This window comes from Tenrec ecaudatus, chromosome 4, assembly GCF_050624435.1.
Source record: "Tenrec ecaudatus isolate mTenEca1 chromosome 4, mTenEca1.hap1, whole genome shotgun sequence".
In the NCBI taxonomy this organism is placed as follows: Eukaryota; Metazoa; Chordata; class Mammalia; order Afrosoricida; family Tenrecidae; genus Tenrec; species Tenrec ecaudatus.
Window position 1 is genome coordinate 19,538,812 of NC_134533.1, and position 25,697 is coordinate 19,564,508.

At 37.3% G+C, this 25,697-nt stretch overlaps 2 protein-coding genes across 3 annotated transcripts; both read right to left on the reverse strand.

Annotated features, from left to right (window-relative positions):
- Positions 1-2,477: 2,477 nt before the first annotated feature.
- LOC142446442 (olfactory receptor 8H1-like) lies at positions 2,478-6,596 on the reverse strand. Of its 2 annotated transcripts, XM_075548192.1 has the most exons (2): positions 6,586-6,596; positions 2,478-3,414 (listed from the first exon to the last, which is right to left on the reverse strand). In XM_075548192.1, the coding sequence occupies exons 1-2, from the start codon at positions 6,594-6,596 to the stop codon at positions 2,478-2,480; spliced, it is 948 nt and encodes a 315-aa protein (XP_075404307.1). The 2 variants fall into 2 exon arrangements, with proteins under 2 accessions (XP_075404307.1, XP_075404308.1); XM_075548193.1 differs by lacking the exon at positions 6,586-6,596 and having other exon boundaries at positions 2,478-3,437.
- A 14,876-nt stretch (positions 6,597-21,472) lies between these two features.
- Positions 21,473-22,450, reverse strand: LOC142446443 (olfactory receptor 8H1-like). Its single transcript, XM_075548194.1, has one exon. The coding sequence runs from the start codon at positions 22,448-22,450 to the stop codon at positions 21,473-21,475; it is 978 nt and encodes a 325-aa protein (XP_075404309.1).
- Between the last annotated feature and the right edge of the window lie 3,247 nt (positions 22,451-25,697).

The following is a 25,697-nucleotide window of genomic DNA, read 5'->3' on the forward strand; positions in this document are numbered from 1 at the left end:
GAATCAGATCATTACTTTTTTTTTTTAACATTTCATTAGGGGCTCATACAACTCTTATCATAATCCATACATATACATACATCAATTGTATAAAGCACATCTATACATTATTTTCCCTAATCATTTTCAAAGCATTTGCTCTCCACTTAAGCCCTTTGCATCAAGTCCTCTTTTTCCCCCTCCCTCCCTGCACCCCCCTCCCTCATGAGCCCATGATAATTTTTAAATTATTATTTGTCATATCTTCACCACCTTTTCTGTTGTCCGTCCCTCAGGGAGGTGGTCACATGTAGATCCTTGTAATCGGTTCCAAGATCATTACTTTTTAAAGATAAACCAGGCCCAGTAATATTATTCATTCTTCATCAATGATGGCATTTTGGTGGGTCTCTCGGATAAGAGATGGATGATTAAGTGCAAGGTTAGAACCCTATAGGTGATCAACTGGAGAACGATGAATTTACCTGCTCCCATGAAGATTCCCAGTTTCATAAGACTCACAGGCTCACTGTGACTCTGAATTGACTCCATGGTCATGCAGTTGTCTGGTGTTTTTGACCATTCCCCAATTTCTTAGAAGGAAAATATGTTAGAAAAATGTTCAACTTTTATCATGGTCCTATTCCAGTTTTATTTCTTTACATAATTATTTGAATTGTTGAATTCATTAACATTTTTTACTATTTTAGGTATAGATTCATGAATAAAAATTCATGCTTACAAACATTTAAAATTTATGTTTAAAAATCAGAATATTTACTACACAAAACTTGGATAGCGTGTATGTAATAGAAAATTGAGAGGAGAAAACGTAGTCAAACTCATATTAGTTATACCCAAGGTCATCATGTAATTTCTTACCCAGAGTACCCTGCATAGGAATTCTAAACCAAAAAAAAAGCAAAATCAACTGAGTCAATTCCAACTCAAAACTACGTGAAAGGGTAAGGCAGTACTGCCCCTGGATGTTCCCAAGGCTGTAATGCTTGATGAGAATAAAAGACATATTTCTCCTCAGGGACAGCTGGTACTTTGGAACTGTTTATGATAAAGAATCCAACACCTAACCACTACTCCAACAGGGCTTTACGAATCTTTGTGAAAGCAGACAGCCTGTACTTTCTCCCATTGACAGTTAGTGGATTACAACCAACATTTACAGTTAATTTTCCAAAGCTTAGACGAAAGTCGGTAACATTTCATTTTTAATAAAATTATTTGCATAATTTGTACATCGATACTGTATGATAAAGCTAATTTTACATACATTTTACGTACTTCTGGAGATTAGTGTTGTCTTCCCATGCTACAAGTTCATGGCTACATTTACCAAACAAATCAACAAGATGCATCAAAGTAAACAAAAGTGAAGGAAAGCTAAATATATTTTGTAGAAAATACCATAACCATGAAATAAATTACAAGAAAACACATAATACATTTATTAGGGTGATATAAGCAAAATGATCAATTAAATGTTTATTTTTAATGGCTAATTAAAACATATATTTCAGACAATACAAGCTTCACATACAATATTTTATTTAGTATTGGTATATGTCATTTAAAAAATAAACTGGGGGAGTAGGAGTGTTTAATGCTCATTTTAACTATTTCAAGGAATCCAGCAACAGTTCCAAATAGGAAAGAGTTAAAAATTTGTAATCCTCAGAGGTATACATTTATTTTAAATATTCAGAGAGAAATTTTGTCATCTAAAGCATAATACCATGCAAAAAGAAAACCTTAACATTAAACAATAATCATTTTGCTTAATGTAAATAATATACTATGGAATTCAAAATTTTGTCCTAGACTTCTTCCTCTTCTTCTTTTCCCAGGTTTAACATTTAATGTAATGGGATAGGCCTCATTTCCTCCTCACAACTGAGAAAACTGAGGGTTAAAATGTTAGTGACTTACTGCTTAAGAATCGTGTTATTTAAAAAATAACAGATGCAGACCTAGAATGGAACAATCCTCAGTACGTTTTATTCTGAACAAGTAATCTTAACAACAGTGGAATACTTCCTCTATGTATACTATAGAGACTGATGCCCGAAAATGTTATCATGCCTTAATTTGAAGTTATAATCCATAATTAAATTATTGTCAGTGGATATACATGAAGATGGCTAGGACATAATTTAAAAGTTACCTCATTACATTGGTATTTTCCACAAAAATATCCATTAGCAACATACACACTGAAGCCAAAAGGTTAACTCATAGTCATGGTTTATAAATAGAACAGGAATATAAGTAAATAAATAAGAAGAACATTATTGGAAATGTCAACCATTCCACATAGCTAAGAATAGTTAAAAAATGCCCACCCTCCTGATTCTGTGTTTGTCTGTTGGTGATATATATACAAAAAATTAAAGATTCCTGATAGATTCAGATTGTATTTGGAGAGGAATGGCATAAATAACCTGAAGGAAAAGAAGAAAGGAGTGGGATTAGATACTTCACTTTCATCTTACATGTCTGGTGCTCTCGATCTTCTGCATAACTCTAATGACAGCCCTTTTCACTTCTTTGTTCCTCAGACTATAAATGAGCGGGTTCAGCATGGGGATCACAATAGTGTAAAACACAGAGGCCACTTGGTCCTTTCCCAAGGAGTAGGAGCTCCGTGGCTTTAAATAAGTAAAAATAATGGTACCGTAGAAGATGGTGACCCCCAGCAGGTGGGAGGCACAGGTAGAGAAGGCTTTTCGCTTCCCTGATGTGGAGTTGATGTTCAGGATGGTTGAGAGAATGGATGCATAGGAAACAGAGATTGTGGTAAGAGAAGCCACTAAGGTAGAGCCAGCAACAATGAAAATCATGGTTTCAACATCACGTGTATCCGTGCAGGACAAGGCTAAAATAGGGCTGGTGTCACAGAAAAAGTGATGCAACACATTGGTGTCACAGAAATGCAAGGTGTTTATGAAAAGCACATTGACTAATGAATTACTAAAGCCAATCATATAGGATATAGTGACGAGGAAGCAGCAGAGTGATGGGGACATAATGACTGGGTATTGTAGAGGTTTGCAGATAGCTACATAGCGATCATAGGCCATTGCAGAGAGAAGAAGACATTCCGTGGCACCTAAGAAGACAAAAAAATACATCTGGGCTAAACAGCCTCCAAATGAAATATGTTTGGTGGAAGCTATTAGGTTTTCTAAGGTTTTAGGAGTAACGACTGATGAGTAGCTGAGATCAAGGAATGACAGGTGACTGAGGAAGAAATACATGGGCGTGTGTAGCTGGAGGTCCAGGCGGATGATGAGGATCATCCCTGCGTTCCCCAGCACAGTAACCAGGTAGATGAGGAGAAATAGATGAAAGAGGACCAGCCGGAGCTCTTCAGAGTCTGTCAGTCCCATGAGGATGAAGTCAGGCACCATCGTGTTGTTCCTTCTACCCATAATTTGTATTTTTTCTAACCTGGAGGATATAAAAGTTTATTCTTTGATTTAGTGAATTTAAATTGCTTGTTGTTTGCATAAATTTTCTGGTATTTTTTAAAATCTTGTGTTTAAAGATCCTGTAATTTTGAAAACAATACTTACCATGAGCCAAAGTTGGTGAAAACAATATTTATCCAGAATTACCTGTCTAGAGTCTTATAAAAGTCAATATCTTTTCCAAATAAAAGACATAAGATGTTTAAAGTGATTACATTTTTTGTGTTGTAGTATTATGCACTTTACTGATGAATTATTTTCAAATTTATATTCAGACATTTTCCCCTTAAAAGAAAATAAAACAACTTTAAAATTTTCCTCCGTTTCTTTTCAAGTATGAAGTGCATAAGTAAATTATATCTCTGAAAAACATCTAGGAGTTATGAACATAAACCATGCAGAGAATCCTTTTCTTATCACTTAGTAATTCCAGGGCATCTCTTATACTGGGGAGAACTGAGAATGCAATATCGGTCATCTTGGAGGACTAGTTTCCAAGGAGATTGCTGGGCACATTTCCAGGGAGCAAAGTTTCAGCATTAATGAATTCATGGGAGGTTTGTAAGCACTGTGGATTCCCTTAGGAGCAACGTAATGAGGAGATGACGATTCTGTCTTACTTTACGGTCCTTTACATTTTTTTCTAGGAGGCTGGAGATACTATTGCTAGAGGATTTTTTAATTCCTTTGTAACTTAAAGCTAGGAAGTAGCCAGGAGGAGTGGTAGAGTAGGACATTTTTGCACAGAATTAATATGTTTTATACTGTTAAAACAGGAATGAAATAGGTGTACTTGTAAAATGAGAGCCATACAATTTTTAAAGAATATTAATGTAATTCAAACCTTTGATTTTTAATATTTTTATTAACACATGTTTCATATCTCACGAAATTCAATGGTTTATGTATTTTTAAAAGGTTTGGGCATTCATCAACATAATCAATTTAGAACATTTCTCTGTTCTTATACTCATTTCTATAAGCTAACCTTTACCCCCAAATTCCCCTGCAATAACTCTAAGAAACTATTAATCCAATTGCTCTCTCTGTAGATGTTACCACTGTTTATTTTTCCATGCCTTCCTTTCAGTTATTTTTCTTCTTTTTTGTAAAATGTCTAGTTTTATGTATACTTGTATATGGCATCAATACTGTACTATATACTCAGGGTCTCATCCTCATTTTATTACTACGTAGTTAAGATGTGATATAACTTTTTTATTATTACATTACCCTTCTATAAAATACAGGTGTGGTAGTTACATAATTTTATATCAACTCTAAGTTGTTGAAATATGTGAGTGATGTGAAGCTGTCAAACCGGTCACACAGTATGATGCTGTCCTTTGAAGTTTGGGCCCTCTCTAAGGAAGACCCATTCCTCACCCACTTCCTGCTTTCTGGCCTCTCTGAGAGTTGCCAGAGCCCTTCCGTATTTCCACAGACCTTGGTTCCACATGACTCTGCACCCATTGGCTTAGGATCTTCCTGTAGTCTGCATCATTGCACATAAAGAGAAAATTAAGGACTGATGTCAGACTCAATCAACTTGATAGCAGTGAGCAACTGAGTGGCGCCCTGTAGCTGTCCTCCCAGTGAGTCTACTCACCAGCAGATATGTGGACAGTGAGGAATAACAAGGAATGCCTGGTGTGGGTGCTCCATTCAGGTTTCTCCTCTCTTTCACTGCCATCGAGTTGATATTAACTCATAACAAGCCTGTAGGACAGGGTAGAACTGCCCCAGTTGGGTTTCATGACTGTAACTCTTCATGGGAATAGCAAATCATGTCTTCTGCCCACAGAATTGCACACAGTTTCTCTTAATTCGTCTACACAGAAATTTATGCAAAAAGTTTCACAATTGTACTGCACTGGGTAATTTACAAGGGGATACTTAAATTTGGAAATTTACAAGGGGGTACTGAAAAACAAAACAAGACAGAATTGCATAGACAGAGCAGGGCTATCATAGTATGCATTTTCCCCACTAGGCGAGCATCCAGCAATTTATTGAGAGTTAGTGAACCCAGTGATGTCACCTCGGAAGGATCGCTGTGATCACAGTGAATTTTTACATAAGAACAGTTTCGCTTGAACCTTGTTGGATTATTTTTCTTGTATGGCCAATTTACGAGAACAGTGTGTGGCTGCGAAATTTTGTTTCCTGATCAGAAAAATGCTGCAGAAATGGTTGGGTTGATGAACACATATTAAAACGCAAGGACTGTGAGAAAAAACTGCGTAAGATCAGTTTTCTTGCTACAAAAAGGTGAGAGTTGATTGATGACAAACCTTGTTCTGCACTTCTGTCAACTTCCCAAAGGGATGAACACGCCAACTAAGGAGTGCATTTGTAGTTCATTCCATCAGGTCACACTGCGAATGAAGCTTTCTGTTCAGAGATTCTGAATTGATTGCATAACAATGTGCTACAAGGAGGCCGGATTTGTGACACACGGGGGAGTGGTTTTGCCACAAGGACAACATAATACATGCTCGGTGGCCATCTCAGCTTGCCAGTTTGGCAAAAACAGCATGCCTCTCTTGCCCGGCCCATCTTACTCACCTGACCTCACTCCATGAGAATTCTTTATGTTTCTGTGAATGAAGAGACATGAAAGGGCAGTGATTTGATGATGTAGAAGAGGTGAAGCAAAGAAAGAGGGAGGTACTATCAGTCATCAAACGGGGTTGGAAAATGTTTACAAGAATGGAATCACAGATATGAGAAATGTAGTAAGTATAATAGAGAGCACTGTGAAGGTGACAAGGTTGTTCTGTATGGTAGTGATCTAATTTCATGTCAAATTGATAAATAGAATGTAGGGCTTGAATCTGTCAATCAGATGACATGGTAAGAACCACCAGAAGGATTCTGGAACTTCCTCTCTTCCTCCCTGTAGGTGGGAGGCACTGTCTCTCTCCTTGACATTGCTGTTGACAGGCCACAGAGAGCTAAGGTGACGGCAGCAAATGCCCTGCAGCTGGAGGAGCCACGTGGAGAGCCATGCCAGCACTGAGATGCTTCTTCCACTGCCTCTGGATCCACAAGACTTTCCACCCACTGGCCAGTGATCTTCCTGCATTCAGAATCATTACATGTGCTGCGTGAGTCTAACCAGGAATTCATGGGCTAATATTGGAATTTTGGCCTAATATCAGATATAGAGACTTAATAAGGACTGGGCTGGCAGATTTATTGATGCATAATATCTTTGGGATATAAAGTTCTCTCTTACATTTATATAAATGCCAATGAGTTTGTTTCTCTAGTTAGTCTGGTCAAACATATTTTGTAAAAGAATTTAAATACACAGCTTTGTAAAAGTAATTTCCTTTTTTTTGATACACCCTCATATATATACATACACATCTATATACATATATATGAACAGAAATAATGGAAATTGTCACCAAATCTAGTAAATATTTTTAATGTTTATTCTAAGTGATTACTTATAAAACTATTATTTCTCAGCATGTGATCCAGGTAAAATATTTTCTTAATTATCAAGAAAAAAATGAGAAAAAGCTCAACTATTTGTCCAAAATAAGGAAGCAAAAAGAGAATCCAAAAATACACATGAATTTGGAATCAGAATAAAATATTTTATTAATATTATTGTTGGTGTTTAGAACGTTATTTTTCTATATTTTCATTTTCTTAATATATTGTTATATTCATGAATTATACTTGACGTTTTTAAATATTACATAATCAGGAACAAAATGACTTTATTTCCTCTCCAATGTGTAGATCTTTTATTATTGTTGCATGTGCTCTTCTGTGTGTAGGGTTCTCGATCTATCAAACTGAAGAATAGACTCGAGACCACACACAGCAAGAGGGAACTAAAGTTGTTTAGGAAGAAAACTACCCATCACAGGTGAGGGGTCACAAGTAAGTTGCCTCTAGAGATCTTTCTAGAGGTTTTTACAGGATGTGGGGTAAGTGATCTGTTTGTGTCTCAAGGTTATGAATTGAGAGTCCCAGGACTTGTCACTCTCCTGAAGTTCAATCATAAACTTACTCCAACTCTGTCCATCCTGGGAACTTGCAAGAGTATGGACAAAGAAGTAAGTAGACAATAGGTCAGCAAAGAGAGTTATGGGTTTGCTGACTTTGGAGTTTTGTAATTAGCCTTGGGGACTGAAGTCTGTGGTCTAATATTTAAAAGTCTCTAGCCTGTAGAAATCACCTCAGCAGACCCCCTAACGCTCCCCTCTTTTCCTATGCTAGCCCATGAGCTTTGTATCTCCTAGCTCTGCTTTCTATCGCCTATCTCCCATTACTAGTATTATTAATTACCTTCTTCTCTGGCTTGAATAATTGACTGGGGAATATAGCACATACATCAAGTAGAGGACCAAGGTGTGCCTGAAACAACCCATTGTAGTTTCAAACACATGTGAGGTGTAAACAATACATAAGGAAAGCTACATTAGCAGAAGTGATTTTGAATCATGGAGTCCGTGAAGACTATTGACTATATCACAGACTGGTGGAAACAAACACATTTAGCTTGGAAACATTATAGCTGGAATATTCATTAAAAGTTAAGGTAGCAAAACTTTATCTCATACAATTTTCCCATGTTATTTGAAAGACCAGTTCCTAGGGAAGGAAATCAATTTGGTAACACAGCAAAGTAAAGGAGGATTCGTACAGAGTTGGATTAGCACACTGACTACAACAACGGGCTCAAACATTGTGAGGATGGTGAGTGTGGCAAAAAATGCCTGTTTGATTTTTTTTTGTACAGAGGCTCACCAATAGTGAGAATCAATTTGATAGCATGTAACAGAAACAGCCATTTGATGGGAAACTAATGGGAGAATAATGTGCAAGCTTGACCTTTAAACCCAAATGAAATGGATACCACTTTAGGAGTAGCATGGATGCTTTTGGAGAAAAGCTTCAACCTGGAGTGCACAGTCCTCCAGAAAAACAAAGTTTTATTTGGATCTAGTGGTCACCTGTCAGCTTTGAAATGGATAGCAACTTTTGTGTTATTTAAAATATGTAATATATGTGATTGTGAGTTTCAATTTTAAAAATGGTTACTAACACAGGTTGATGGCTCAAATCTTTATACAGAAAAATTTCATATATTTATAAATTTTCATAAGTGTATTTTAAAAAATGCTTATAAGCTTAGGCTTCTCTGACACAAATACGTGTAAGTTTGTATGTATGTGTACACGAGAGCCTCCCCAAAATGGAATATTTTTCAAAGTTAAGAATTTAATTTTTTTTACAAAATAACCTTATTACCTTCAAACTTATCTCTATTGCACTTAATACATCCCTCAAATTTGCATTTACATTCTTGGAAACATTTTTCAAACTAAATGTTTGGATGACTGACAGCTACTCCCTCATTTCCTTCTTCAACTCTTCTGCATGATCAAATCACTGACTTTTCATGTGCTTCTTCACTTGCTGAGATGAAAAAGAAGTTGAGCAAGGTCAGGTGAGTAAGGTGCATGGCGCAAGAGAGACATGCTGTTTTGTTTTGCCAAAAACTGGTACACTGAGATGGGTGTTTGAGCAGATGCGTTGTTGTGGTGGCAAAATCAGTCCTCCATCTACCACAAATCAGGCATTTTTTTGTCTGGCATTGTTACACTATCCTTTCAGATCTTCTAAATAGAAAGCTTCATTAACAGTCTGACCTGGTAGAACGAACTCGTAACTCGAAACGCACCACAGAGTCGACATTTTCACCCATTTGGAAAGGTAACAGATTTCCAGCAGAGGTTTGTCATCAATCAACATTTCACCTTTTTTGAAATGAGAAAACCACACATACACTTGAATGTTTCCCATAGTGCTGTGCTTGTAAGCTGTGTTCAACGTCACAACAGTTTCTGAAGCATTTATTCCCCAAGCAGGAAACAAAATTTCACAGCTGCACACTATTCTCTTAAATCAGACATAAAAAAAGAGGTTTGAGAGAAACTGTTTTTACAAAAAACTCACTGTACTATGAGTCAACTTTTCCAGCTGACATCAATGGGTGCACTAACTCTGAGCAAGTTTGTCAGTGCTTGCCTAGTGGGAAAAATGCATCCTACAAAAGCTCTGCCCAGCGAATGTATAATCCATTTTTGGGTGGGTGGCGGGAGGATTTATCCTTGAGAACATATATAGATATGGATATGGATATAGATATAATGTAGATATAGATATAGATGTAGATATAGATATATGTCCTCTTGGTTTACACATTAGAATAATAAAACTCCCTGTGCTTTAGTTTATCTTAGTAAATGACTGCTTATTTATTAACATTTAATAATTGAAAATAAATAAATATATACACACAAGACTATCATACGTGTACAAGAAATTATATACAAGAGCTATTGAATATTGAGAAAATGTCCCAGCCCAGTCCAGATCAAGACCATAAGTCCAATATTAGCCCAAATATCAGATACCAATCTATAAAGTCCTCTTCATACTCACAGAACCCATGCAATGATCCTGAACACTGGAAAATCACAGGTCAGTGGGTTAGAAATCTCTGGATGCAGTGAGGTTGTAAGCATCTCAGCACTGGCAGGGGTCTCTATGTGGCTTCTCTGGCTCGGGAGGTCTAGTTGGATCAGGGTAGTTCCATGTGGTTTCTCCAGCTCCCAGGGTGTAGCACCATGTATCTTTAGAGAAGAGTGTCTCTCAGGGTACAAGCACAGAGGGAGATTCTCGAATAAAGTGAGCAGAGAGAGACAAAGGTTTCCTGTCTCAAGGGAGAATTCACCGAATTCCCTAATTCCTTGGAGATAGCCACACCCACATAGAGGTCGCATTAGTTATATCTTGAGTAGGCCAGACTCTATCCCTTCACTCCTCATCCTCTCAAAATGAAAGCAGATTATGTACCTACCACAGGATTCTTGACGGAGTATTGGTTATGCAGCAGGGTCAAGGCCATCAGCAGTCCAAAACTACCAGCCATTCTGAGGGAGAACAATGAAGTCTCACACTCTCCTGCAGAGTGGAAGTCTGGGAATCCCTCAGGGAAAGGCCTACCCTGTCCAATAGGGTTGCTATGTGTCAGAATATAGTCAATGGAGAAGTGAATGAGTCCACCTGTTTGTCATACAATGGTAGATTGCTTATTGGATTATTCCTGAGATACTGGAAACTATGTTGTGATAGATGGAGGCTGAGCAGAAAAACAAATCCAGGGATACTCATATATGTATAAGAAAGAGCTTTATATCAAAGAGTAATTTTATATTAATATAACATCCCAGCTTAGTATAGATCAAATCTATATGTCCAATATTAGACCATAAGGCCAATACTATTCAATAAATACTTCAGGAACCAGCACAGGCCGTGTTGCAAAATAAAGAAGATCACAGATCAGTGCATACAAAGCCTTGTGGATCCAGTGGAATGGCCACATGTGGCTTGTCAAGAAAAGGTGAAGCAGAGAAAAAGGATGCCACCTTGCTCTGGATGGCTGATTTCCCTTTGGGAGAATCACCCCTGACCTACTTCTGTTGAACTCCAAGTGTATAATCATCTGTCATGTGGAGGAACCAGCTAAGTTTGGCAGTTATTCTGGGAAGACAACTTGAGGAAATATTTCTGTTTCCCACACTCATTATATCAAGCCAGTGCTCTGAGGATAGACGCATGCTCCTTGTTGTGGAAAATCTTCATTCTAGTTGGAACCTTGTGAGTCTGCATCCATGAACAAGTCAAATCAGGACAGGCAGTCCATGAGGGCAGTAGCAATATGCACCAGTTCACAGGCTCAAAAACTACCTTCATCTGTCTGGGTTCTGGTCAATACAATGTGGGTCTCTTCATTGACTGCCACCTTGACTTTTGAACATATACTAGAATTAGCTTTTTTAAATGAGACAATGTATGGTATTCTATGCCAATAATGATAAATTAGTGAGTATTGACATCACATTAATCATCAAAGGAATGCTTTTAAATCTATCCTGAATTAGAGACCAATAGTGATAATAATGAAAGTGAATACATTATAAACATCTGCAATGTAAAATTACTCAAACTTGCAATAGAGATGTGTTGATTATTACTGGTGACAGAAATGAGAATTTCAGCGGTAAAAAGGAAAGAGTCATAAAATCTTTCGACATTGAATAACCATGAAAGAATATTGTAAGACTTATGATTTATTGGATACAAATTTCTCTTTCAACAACATTAATGGAAATTTATATCTGGATTCAAACCAATGAAACACATATTAATCAAGTAGATTACATCTATGGAAAGGGATAATTAATACACTGCCATTGAATCAGTGCTGACATATAGTAACCCTACAGTAAACAAGAGAATTGCTTCTGTGGGTTTTGCAGACTGTCACTCTTTTTGAGGTTATTAAGGTCCATCTTTATCCCACAGAGTTTTCTGGTTTTTTGAAATCCTGACATTGAGTTTAGCAACCCAATATGTAACCACTGTGTCATCAAGTGTCCTTGAAAAAAATTAAAACAATCCCAGAAAAGCCAACATACAACCTGGAATATATCTCACCTAAATTGAGAATGATTCTCCAAAAAAATAGATTTTACACATTTGACACTAATGACTGAATTTTGCACAACTTGTGGGATCACACCATAGACATGCAATTCCAGAAGAAACCAAAAGATCTTTAAAAAGCAAGCAAAAAAATAAAGAGCTAAAATGGGTTTCAGGAGAGATTCAGAAACTTGATTGTGAGTGTAAAAAGACCTAGAGTAGAAAATCCAAAGTTTCACTGACTGCATTGACAGAAAATAGGATCCAAGGGCAAAGGATACTTTGTCTTTTACAACACTCTTACTTCTCATCTGGCTTTCATAATCCATTTCATTGACCAGAGGGATGCTCACATTTGTGGGATTATGGAACTAAACAGTTTACAATTAAAGCCTAAAATGCCCGGGATGTGGTTTTACATGAAACTAGTTTCTGCTTTCAGCTCCTCAGTCTCTTGTACAGGCCTCTTTCTTGCTTGGACAATGTCACAAAGCCCCATTGTCACTGCTAATAAATATCCAAATGGTATGCCACTCCATCATGAGCCTCACTTGGAAGGCACTCAATTCCAAATTTCTTGATCACAAACCTAGGACCTCACTCCCCAAACCAGGCTTCAACCCGAAAGGTCTAAGCTTACCAGCCTTCAGGACTTCAGTGGCCTCCTTCCTGCTCTGTCTCGGTGCTTTGTTGTTTTTGCCGTTCCTCTGCTAAGCTCTGGTGTCACAACAGTCTCCTGGTTTCAGAAGTCTCAGTGATTCAGTTCACAGCAATCTTGGTTCTGACAGATGTAAGAACCACAATGGACTCTTTCTTGCTGGGAGTGAAATACGAACCTCGTCCCCACCAGCCCACTGTGAGATGTCAGGTTTTACTTTTTACCCAGCAGTATGGCAATCACAATTAACCGAGTTAACATTTGCTCACAGCTGAATAATATATTCCAATCAGTGTCTTCAACCATTTCAATTATCCCTCACCTTTGGGAAAATGAAAGTCATCTGGTGGGTGTGATCAGCCCTATGTTTCTGAACTGATGAAGCACTGAAATCACTCTCTTGTGCCAAGAAATTGGGAAAATAACAACCCGACCAACAAACTGGAATAAATCCAAATATATGTCTTTTTCAAAAAAATATAAGCAAACAGAATGCAGAAATTATTTAGCTATATCATTATTGTGGTAGTTACAAAATCTGTCACCCATTTAGAACTTGAGAGGATTGAGAGTGATGGGGAAGGGTCATGTCTGTCAATCAGGTCACAGTCAATGAGGCCTCTGTGGGCATGGCCTTCCCCTGAGGATTCTAGGAAAAACTCTGGTATTTTCTACCGAAGAGTTGGGAGACATTCACTCTCTCTGTTTGCTTACTTCTTTGGAGACTGTACTGGCAAGGCTGACTTCTTGTGAGACATCCCTCAGTAGAAGCCACATAGACCTACCCTGATGCAACCAGACCTCTGAAGTCAGAGAAGCCATGTAGAGACCCCTGCCAGAGGTTAGATGCTTACAATTCCACTGGATCTGCAAGACTTCCAACCCATGGTTCCAAAGATTTTCTACCCATTGGCATGTGATCATCCTTCCCTCATTGTCATTGCATGTGTTTGTGAGTCTGAAGAGTTCTATATAGCCATTGGGTATATGGGCTAATATCTAACTTATGGATTTGATCTGGACTGGGTTGTGCTGTTTTCTCATTATTCAACTGCACTTGCATATAAACCTCTTTCTCATACACATATGCGTTTCCGTGAATTTGTTTCTCTAGGATCCCCAGACTAACACAATTATTAATACCTCAGATTAAAGTGTTGCTGAAAATTAAAAAAAGCAGTTGCAACAGTGCACAGACAGGGAGTTGTCCAAAATTCAAGCCAGATTAAGAAGAGGATACAGAACGAGAGACATAATTATTAACATCAGGTGGCTCTTCACAGAAAGCATAGCATATGAGAAGGAAGTTATTTGTGTTTTACTAACCACACAAGGCATTTGACTACGTGGATTATCACAAACGATGGGTAACATTGTGAAGAATGGAAATTCCAAGGCACTTAGTTGTGCTCATAGACAATCTGCACATAGACCAAGAGATAGTCATTTGAACAAAACAAGGAGATATTGAGTGGTTTAAAATCAGGAAATTTGCGTATCATAATTTTACCTTTTCACCATTCTTATTCAATATTTACAATTAGCTAAAAATCTGAAATGTTGAACTATATAAAGAAGAATCTGGCATTGGGATTGAAGGAAGGTTCATTAACAAACTGTTAGAAGTGGATGACAGAATCTTACTTGCTGAAAGCAAAGAGAATTTAAACCCCAATGACAAAGTTCAAAGACTACCTCCTTCACTAAGGAATACAATGCAATGCAAAGACAACAAAAAGCCTCACAGCAGAGAAAAAAAGGGGCCGTGGGGGGAGAGTGTAGCTGTCTATGGTAGTTACATAACGTGGTGTCAATCTGAGGAGTAACAGTGTAGGGTTAGAGTCTAGTCTGTCAAACAGATTGTAGCCAATCAGGCCTCTGTGTGGGCATGGCCTTCTTCTGAGGATTCGGGGAACTCCTGTATTTCCTCCTTGGAGATTGGAGACACTTGATGTCTAGACTCCCTGTGAGATTCTCTTATCATTCCCTGAGAGACATCCCTATGGAGAAGACACATTGAGAGAGGCTGATGGACTCAGAACTCTGAAGCCAGGGAAGCCATGTGGAGACCCCTGAAAGTGCTGAGATTCTTAAGCCACTGAATCCACAAGATTTTCCAACCACTAACCTATTATCTTCCTGTTTTTGGTGTCATTGTATATGTTTCCTGAGTCTGAGGAGGATATTAAACATTGATATCAGACATATGAGCTAATATCAGACTGATGGACTTGATCTGGACTGGGCTGAGGTGACTTCTCAATATTCAATTGCTCTTATATATAAAGGTCTTTCTTATACACACATGAGTCACCCTAGATTTGTTCCTCTTGTCTACCTGGACTAACACCCAGTCAAAGATTTCATTTAACTTTGATCCACAATTAAGCAGAAACCAAGAAATCACATGTGATATTGCATTAGGATGATCTGGTACAAAAGACCTCTTTAAAACAAAAGGGGAAATTTTTCATGTTGCCAAGACCATGATATTTTCAATGATTTCATATGCATGTAAAAAATAAAGGCAAATTAATTGCTATTTAGCCAGTGCTGACCCATAGCCATCCCTCTGAAGTTCTCCTAGAATGTAACTTTTTTGTGTGTGTGTATAAAAAAGAGATTGATATAAAATAGAAATTGTATACTGAGAAAACATCCTACCCAGTCCACATCAAGTCCATATGTCCTATATTAGTCCATATATCTAGTACTAGTAGATAAATTCCCCTATAGACTCACACAGCACATGGAATGATGTGGATTGTAGGAAGATCACAGGCCAGTGGTTAGATGGTCTTGTAGATCCAGTGGTAGTGGTAGCATCTCAATACTGGCACGGGTCTCCATGTGTCTCCTTCAGCTTGCTGGCTTTGGCTGGAATCAGCATGGCTCCATGTGTCTTGTCCGCAGGAAGACAAAGAAGAGTGTAAGTGTGTCACCTCCAGAGAGGAAGACAGGAGTTCGCAGAATCTTCAGGAAAAGGCCATGTACATACAGAAGTATAATTGGCTATGACCTGTCTGACAGGTTTGACTCCATGCCATTGCTCAAGTTGACAGAAGATAATGTTAAGTGTCACTCCTTCCTCACATATTGCCATCCAATCACAGAAAAACTATGACGGAAATTCCATTTTCTTTCCTATACTATAGGAGACCCTTTTCAAAGCTATGAATGTTTTGAATTTCAGTATGATATTTTCTTTCCCTTGTTCTGGTGGTAAAGTGAAATTAATTTCTACACTGGAACTTCTTACAGGATTAGCAAGCCCAGTTCCAGGCAGCTAAGTAAGGCTTAAGTTTCCAAAGTCCATGGCAAGATTTTGTTGTAATTTGTTACTTTTATGAATATGCTAAGAGGGTGTAACAATAATTAAGACAGGAATATGGTTCTTGGGTAAGGGAGGTAGCAGAGGAGATACAAAGAAGTAATTGAACTCTGAATATTCATTGTGGGTAGTATTAATATAATATGTTAAATAATTGATTGAAAATATCTGGGATAAAAGGCAATTTAATACAGTATTCTGCCTTCAAATATAATTTACAATCTTAGAAACCATATGGGGTAATTCTACTCTGTACTATGCAGTCACTATGCATCAGAATCAACTTTTCTGCGAATTTTCTTTTATCTTTCTCTAAGTTTTAATAAGAATAAGTAGAAGAATGGCTTCCCTTTACATAAAATTAGGTTATCAATATTACTTTTAATCATCTGCAAGATGCAATTCCTAATAGCATAAATAACTTATGTATACATTAAGGTTTGACTCTCCCCAGAAGACCCAAGAAGAAAGGGATGGAGATCTACTCCCCGCAAAAGAACCATCAAAATACACCATAACATACAGCCCTACTCTAAGACATCTGGGATCAGCTTGAATCAGAATCAACTGGTTCTTTTTGGGGGAGAATTAGATCATTACTTTTTAAAGATAAACCAGACCCATTAACATTATTCGCTCTTCATCAATGACAGCATTTTGGTGGTTCTCTAGGCTAATAGACAGATAATTAAGTGCAAGATCAGCAGTTTGAACCCACCAGGTGGTCAATTGGAAATGATGAGGTTATCTGCTCCCATAAAGATTGACAGTTTCAGAAACCACAGAGGCTCACTGTGACTCCGAATTGACTCTATGGTCATTCAGTTGTCTGGTGTTCTTGAACATTCAACATTTAGAACAAAACAGGGAGACATTGAATGGTTTGAAATCAGGAAATGTGTGTATCATAATTTTAATTTTCACCATACTTATTCAATACGTACACTGACTTAATAATCTGAGAAGTTGAGCGATGTAAAGAAGAAAATGGAATTGGGATTGAAGGAAGGTTCATTAACAAATGTGAGATGCAGATGACAGAACCTTACTTGCTGAAAGCAAAGAGAATTTAAACCCCAATGACAACGATCAAAGACTACCTCCTTCACTATGGAATACAATGCAATGCAAAGATAACAAAAAGCCTCACAGCAGCTCAAAAGAAAGAGAGGCTGGGAGGACAGAGTATAGCTGTCCATGGTGGTTTCATAACCTGGTGTTAATTTGAGTATTAAGGGTGTAGGGATAGAGTCCAGCCTGTCAATCAGAATGTAGCCAATGAGGCCTCTGTGTGGTCATAGCCTTCTTCTGTGGATCCTGGAACCCGTGTATTTCCTCCTTGAAGGCAGGAGACACTCAAGCTCTAGACTCACTCCCTGTGAGACTCTCTGCTCACTCCCTGAGAGACATCCCTGTGGAGAAGAGACATGGAGAAAGGATGATGGAGTCAGACCTCTGGAGTTAGAGAAGCCATGTGGAGACCCCTGTCAATGCTGAGGTGCTTATGCCACTGGAGCCCCAAGACTTTCCAAACACAAGCCTGTGATCTTCTTGCATTTGATGTCATTACATGTGTATCTTGAGACTGAAGAGGACATTATACATTGGTAGCAGACATATGGGCTATTTTAAGACTTATGGACTTGATCTGGTGTGGGCTGGGATGTTTTCTCAATATTGAATTGCTCTTGTAAATAAAGTGATTTCTTAGACACACACGAGTCACCCTGTGTTTGTTTCTCATGCCTACCTCAACTAAAATACTGTAAAAGATTTCATTTTACTTGGATCCACAATTAAGCAGCAGCCAAGAAATCAAATGTGATATTGCATTAAGATGATCTGGTACAAATGACCTCTTTAGTACTTTGAGAAAAAAAGTTCCATGTTGCCCAAACCATGATAGTTTCAATGGTTTCATATGCATGTAAAAAATAAATCCAAATTCATTGTCATCTAGCCAATACTGACCAAGACCCACCCCTCTGAGATGCTCCTAGACTCTTACTTTGTTGTGTGTGTATAAGAAAATGCTTTATATAAATGAGAAATTGCATAATGGAAAATATCCTGCCCAGTCCACATCAAGTTCATAATTCCTATATTAGCCCATATGTCCAATATTAGACCATAAATTCCTCTATAGACTCATGCAAACTATGCAATGATGCACAATGCAAGAAGATCACTGGCAGTGGGTAGAAGGTCTTGTGATCCAGTAACAGTGGAAGCATCTCAATGCTGGCACAGGTCTCCATGTGTCTCCTCCAGCTTTCTGGCTTTGGCTAGAATCAGTTGGCACCATATACCTTGTCAGCAGAAAGACAAAGAAGAGTGTGAGTGTTTCTGCCACTAGAGAGTAAGACAGGAGTTTCCAGAATCCTCAGGAAAAGGCCATGTACATACAGAAGCATAATTGGCTATGAGCTGGCAGATAGGTTAAATTCCACACCTATGCTCAAGTTGACAGGAGATTATGCTAACTGCCACTCCTTCCTGACATGTTGCCATACAATCACAGCGTTACAAAGACTATGACAGTCATTCCATTTTATTTTCTATACTTTAGCAGGCTGTTTCAAAGGTCTGACTATTTTGAACTTAAGTATTATGTTTTCTTCCTTTTGTTCTGTATAGTAAAGTGAAATTAAATGTTAGACTGTAACTTCTAACATGATTATCAAGCCAAGCTGCAGGCAGGTAAGCAAGCACTGAGTTTCCAGAGGTCATGGCAAGCAAGACTATGTTGTACTTTCAATTCTTTTATGAATATGCTAAGATAGTATAACAATAATTAAGACAGGGATATGGTTCTTGGGAAAGGGAGGTAGCAGAGGAGGTACAGAAAAGTAATTGAACTCTGAATATCCATTGTAGGTAGAATTAATATGATGTGTTAAAGAATTGCATGAGAAATATCTGCATAAAAAGAAAATTTAAGGCATCATTTTGCCTTCAAATATAGAATACAATCTTGAAAACTCTATGGGGAAATTCTACTCTGTACTATGGAGTCACCATGTATCAGAATCAACTTGCCTGCAAATTTAATTTTCTCTTTCTGTCAGTTTTAATAGGAACAAGTAGAAGAATGGCTTCCCATTCCCTAATATTAAGATTTCAATATTGTGTTTACTCATCAACAAGTTGGAGTTCCTGGGTAACATAAATAGAGTATCTATAAGTTGGGGTTTGAGTGTCCCCAGAGCACCCCAGAACAAAGGGTTGGAAATTTACTCCCCCCAAAAGAGTCATCAAACTACACTGTAACATACAGTCCTGCTCTAACATAGCTAGGGTCAGCTTGGATCAGAATCAACAGGATGACCCTGGTTCTTTTTTCATTTGAATCAGATTTTTACCTTTTAAAGATAAACCAGGGCCATTAGTATGATTAGCTGTTGATCACTGAAGGAAATTTGATGGCTCCGTAGGCTAAGAGGTGCATTGCTAAGTGTAAGGTCAATAGTTTGAACCCACCAGGTGGTCAACTGGAGAATGATGAGGTTGTCTGCTCCTACAAAGATTCACAGTCTCAGACTGGCTCAGATGCTCACTGTGACTCGCAATTGACTCCAAGGTCATGGAGTGTTTGGTGTTTTTTGACTATTCTCCAATTTCTAGGAAGGAAAATATGTTTGAAAAATGTTCAACTATTATCAGAGCACTTTTCCAGTTTTATTTCTCTATATATATATATTTGAATTGTTGTATTAATTAATATTTTATATTTAGGCATATATTTATGAATAAAAATTCATGCTTACAAATGTTTAAAATTTGTGTTTAAAAAATCAGAATATTTACTACGTACATTTTAGATAGGGTGTATGTAATAGAAAAATTAGAGGTGGAAATATAGTCTAACTTATATTAGTTAAACCCAATGCCATCAAATCATCTCTTACCCATAGTACCCTGCATAGGATTTGAAAACCAAAAAAAATGCAAAATCAATTGAGTCAATTTCCAACTCATAGCTACCTGATAGGGTAAGGTAGAACTGCCCGTGTAGGTTTGTAAGGCTATAGCTTCATGAGAATAAAAAATCCCATCTTTCTCTTCAGGGGCAGCTGGATGTTTATAACTGTTTATGGTGGAGGGTCCAACACTTAAACACTACTCCACCAGGGATTTACAAGTCTTAATGAAAGCAGACAGCCTCATCTTCCTCCCATGGACAGCTTGTGGATTAGAACCAACATATACAGTTAATTTTCAAAGGCTTACCAGAGAGTAGGTAATATTTCCTTTTTAATCACATTATTTACATATTATTCTTTTATACTGTATGATAAAGATAATTTTAGATAAATATTAAGTACCTCTGGAGATTAGCACTGCCTTCCAATGCTAGAAATTCATGGCCACATTTATCAAACAGATCAGCAAGATACATAAAAGTAAACAAAGGTGAAAGAAAGCTAAATAAAATTTGTAGAAATACCATAAATATGAAAATACATTATAAGAGAACACATGATACATATACTGAGCGATATGAGCTAAAGAATCTATTAAAAATTTATATTTCAGACAATACAAGCATCACATACACTATTTTACATATATTGGTATATGTCCTTTAAAAATAAATTAGGGAAGTAGAAGAGCTTAGTGCTAACTTTAAATATTTGAATGAATACATCAACAGTCCCAAATAGGAAAGAGTTAAAATTTTTAATCCTCAGAGGTATACATTAATTTTAAATATTCAACGACAAATTTTAGCAAAAAATTTCAAATACAATATGAATTAGAAAGCGTTAACATTAAAAATTAGTCATTTACTGAATGCAAATGATATATTATGGGAATTCAAAAAGTTTGTACTATACTTCTTCCTCATCTTCTTTTCCCAGGTTTACATTTTAACTTAATGTAATAGGTCTCATTTATTGTTCACAATTGAGAAAATTGAGGATTAAAGTGTTAGTGACATTTATTAAGAATCATGCCCACAAATGGGTAGCAGAAGCAGACCTAGAATGTAACAATCCTAAGTAGGTCTTATTGTAAAACAAATAATCGTAATGATAGCACAATACTTTTTCTGCGTGCAATATATAGGATGATAACTAAAAAATGTTATTTTGCCTTAAATTGTAGCTATAATCCAAAATTAAATTATTTGCAAGTGGATATACATGAAGATGACTAGGCAATAATTTAAAACTTAACATATATTATTTGTACTCTGCACATAAATATCCATTCAACGCATACATACTGAAATCAAAACTAAACTCATATTCATGATTTATAAATATAGTATGAATATAAACAAATAAGTAAATAAATAGAACATTGGGGGAAATGTCCACACTTCCATATAGTAAAGAATAGTTAAAATGCCCACCCTTCTGATTCTGTGTGTGACTGTGATATACACTACAAAATAAAGATTCCTAATAGATTCAGATTGTATTCGGAGAGAAATGGCAAATAAGTAGTCTGAAGGAAACAAGAAAATGAATGGGGATAAATACTTCACTTTCATCTTAAATGTCTGGCACTCTCCTTCTTCTGCTTAACTCTAATGATGGCCCTTTTCACTTCTTTGTTCCTCAGACTATAAATGAGTGGGTTCAGCATGGGAATCACAATAGTGTAAAACACAGAGATCACTTGATCTTTTCCCAAGGAGTAGGAGCTCCTTGGCTTTAAATAAGTAAAAATAACAGTACCATAGAACAAGGTGACGCCCAGCAGGTGAGAGGCACAGGTAGAAAAGGCATTTTGCTTCCCTGATGTGGAGTTGATTTTCAGGATAGTAGAGAGAATGCATGAATAGGAAACAAAGATTGTGAGAAGGGAAGCCACAAAGGAAGAGCCAGCAAGAAAGAAAATCAAGGTTTCAACATCATGTGTGTCTGTGCAGGACAGGGCTATAATAGGGCTGGTGTCACAGAAAAAGTGATGCACTACATTGGAGTCACAGAAATGCAAGGTGTTCATGAAAAGCACATTCATAAGGGATGCACTAAATCCAATCAAATAGGAGGCAATGATCAGGGAACGGCAGAGTGATGGGGACATAATGACTGGGTATTGTAGAGGTTTGCAGATAGCTACATAGCGATCATAGGCCATTAAAGTGAGAAGAAGACATTCCGTGGCACCTAAGAAAACAAAAAAATACAATTGAGCAAAACAGCCTACAAATGAAATACGTTTCATGGGAGTAATTAGGTTTTCTAAGGTTTTAGGGATAATGACTGAAGAGTAGCTGAGATCAATGAAAGACAGGTGACTGAGGAAGAAATACATGGGCGTGTGCAGCTGGAGGTCCAGGCGGATGATGAGGATCATCCCTGCGTTCCCCAGCACAGTAACCAGGTAGATCAGGAGAAATAGATGAAAGAGGACCAGTCGGACCTCTTCAGAGTCTGTCAGTCCCGTGAGGATGAAGTCAGACACGATAGTGTTGTTCCTTCTACCCATAGTGTGTATTTTTTCTAAACTGGAGAACATAAAAGTTTATACTATGCTTTAGTGACTTAAACTGCTTTTTGGTTTTATATATGATCTGGTATTTTTAAAATCTTTTTTTGTTAAAAATCCTATTATTTGCAAATAATACTTACCTTGAGCCAAAGCTGGTGAAAACAATTTTTATCTAGGATTACCTGTCTAGAGTTTTATAAAGCTCAATGTTTTCTTCCAAATAACATATTTAAGGCGATTACAATTTCTGATGATTTATTTTCATATTTGTATGAAGACATTTCCCCTAAATTAAAATAAAACAACTTTAAAGTTTTCTTCTGTTTCTTGTCAAGTATGAAGTACGTAAGGAAAGTATATGTCTGAAAAATATCAGGAAGCTCCTACCCACATAGACAGAGCAGAGAATGCTTTGTTTCCTACCTAATAATACCAGGGCATCTCTTATACTGGGGATAGTTGATTATGCAATATCGGTCATCCTGGAGGACTAATTTCCAAGGGGATTGCTGGGCACATTTCCAGGGAGCAGAGTTCAAGATTAATGAATTCACGTGAGGTCTGTAAGAGTTATCGACTCCCTTAGGAGCAACATAATGAGGAGATGATCGTTCTGGATCCTTTACAGTCCTCTACATTTTTCTAGGAGGCTGGAGATACTATTTCTAGGAGACTTTTTCATTACTTTGTAAATTAAAAGCTAGGAAGTAGCCAGGAGGAGTTGTAGTGTAGGACATTTTTACACAGAATTACTCATTCTTATTTAAAGTATAATATTAAAATAGGAATGAAATATGTGTATTTGAAATTGATAACCCTACAATTTTTGAAGAACATAAAATTAATTCAAACCATTTATTTTAACATTTTTATTGACACATGATGCATAATTCATGCAATTCAGTGGTTTATATATTTTATAAAGATTTGGTCAACATTAGTAAAATCGATTTTAGAACATTTCTTCATTCTTATACTCATTATTGTGAGCTAACAATATCCCCCCAACCTCACCTGCCGTAATTCTAAGAAACTATTAATCCAATTACTGTCTCTATAGATCCACCCACTGTTTATTTTTCAATGACTTTTTTTAGTTATTTTTCTTTTTTGGCAAAATGTAGTTTTATGTATACTTGTGTATGGCATCAATACTATACTATACACTCAGCGTCTCATGCTCATTTTATTACTAAGGACTTAAGATACGCCTCTTTTTTTTGTTTCATTGCCCTTCTATTAAATAAAGGTGTGGTAGATACATAATTTTATATCAACTCAAAGTTGTTCACATGCCTGAGAGTGGAATCACACCGTCAAAGAAGTCTCACAGCAAGATGCTGACCCCTTAAAGATGTGGCTCTCTATAAGGTTGGCCCTCCATCTCTATAAGGATGGTCCCTCCCCATTGCTCACTCCCTTCCTGCTTGCTGGCCACCCTGAGAGTTGCCAGAGCCCTGCCATATTTTCACAGACCTTGGATCTGCATAAATCTGCCCCCACTGACTTGTGGTCTTCCTGTATTCTGCACCATTGCACATGACTAAGGAATAGGAATTAATGTGAGACTCAATCAACTTGATGGCAGTGAGCAACTGAGCGATGCCCAGTAGCTGCTCTCCCAGCAAGAATATCCACCAGCCGATGTGAGGACACTGAGGAATAATAAGGAAAGTCTGGGGTGGGTGCTCCATTCAGGTTTCCCCTCTCTTCCCCTTGCATTGAGGGGATGCTGACTTCTAGGACAGGGTAGAACTTCCCCAGTTGGTTTTCATGACTGTAACTCTTTAGGGGAATAGCAAGTTATATCTTCCTCCCACAACACTGACAGTTTCACCTAATTCATCTACAGAAATTTATGCAAATAGTTTCACAACTGTACTGCACTGGGTAATTGGAAATTTATGAGGGTACTGAAAACAAAATTGAATTTCTGTCACAATGAATTTTTTCCTAAGAGCATTTTCCCTTGAACGTTGTATGCGTGTATTTTTTTTTCGGGGCGGGGGTGGGGGGAGGTGGGATGGCGGATTTAAGAGAACAGCTTGTGACTGAAATTTTGTTTCCTGATCAGAAAAACTGCTGTAGAAACAGTTGGGTTCTTGAACACATCTTAAGAGGCAAGCACTATGGGAAAACATTGTTTAGATTAGTTTTCCTGCTTCAAAAACATGAAAGTTGATTGATGACAAACTTTGTCCACTTCCCAAATGTAAGAAAATGTCAACTGTGCAGTGCATTTTTTAGTTCACTGCATCAGGTCAGAAGATTAATCAATCTTTTTATTTAGAGGTTCTGAATAGATTACATAACAATGTACTACAAAAAGAGGCCTGATTTGTGACAAACAGGGGAATGGTTTTGCCACAAGGACAATACACGTGCTCAGTAGCCTTCTCAGGGCACCCATTTTCCTCCAGGAAAATAAAGTTTTATTTGGATCTAGTGGCCACCTGTCAGCTTTGAATTAGATAGCAAATTATGTGTTATTGAAAATATGTACTCGATGTGATTGTGAGTTTCAAATTTTAAAATGGTTACTCACACAGGTTGATGGCCCAAGTCTTATATAGGAAAGTTTCATATTTTTATAAATTTCATAAGCATATTTTTAAAACGACTTATGAGGTTAGGCTTCTTTGACAGAAATCTGTGTGAGTATGTATGTGTGTGTACATGAGAACCCCCCCAAAATGGAATATTTTTAAAAGTTATGAATTTAATTTTCTTTACAAAACAACCTTATTACCTTCAACCTTATCTCCATTACATTTAATACATTTCTCAAATCTGCATTTCCATTCTTGGAAATATTTTTCAAACTCATCTGTTTGGATGACTGACAGCTCCTCCCTCATTTCCCTCTTCAACTCTTCTGCATGGTCAAATCACTGACCTTTCATGTACCTCTTCACTGGAAGAAATAAAAAAGAAGTGGAGTGAGGTCAGGTGAGTAAGGTGCATGGGGCAAGAGAGGCATGCTGTTTTGTTTTGCCAAACATTGGCACACTGAGATGGCTGTGTGAGCAGATTCATTGCTTTAGTGCCAAAACCAATCCTCCATCTACCAAAAATTAGGCGTTTTTTCTTTTTTTTCTTCTGACACTGTTACACTGTCCTTTCAGATCTTCTAAAGAGAAAGCTTCATTAACAGTCTGTCCTGGTGGAATGAACTTGGAACTCTAAATGCACCTCAGAGTTGAAATTTTCCTCCATTTGGAAAGTTGACAGATGTCCAGAATGAGGTTTGTCATCAATCAACATTTCACCTTTT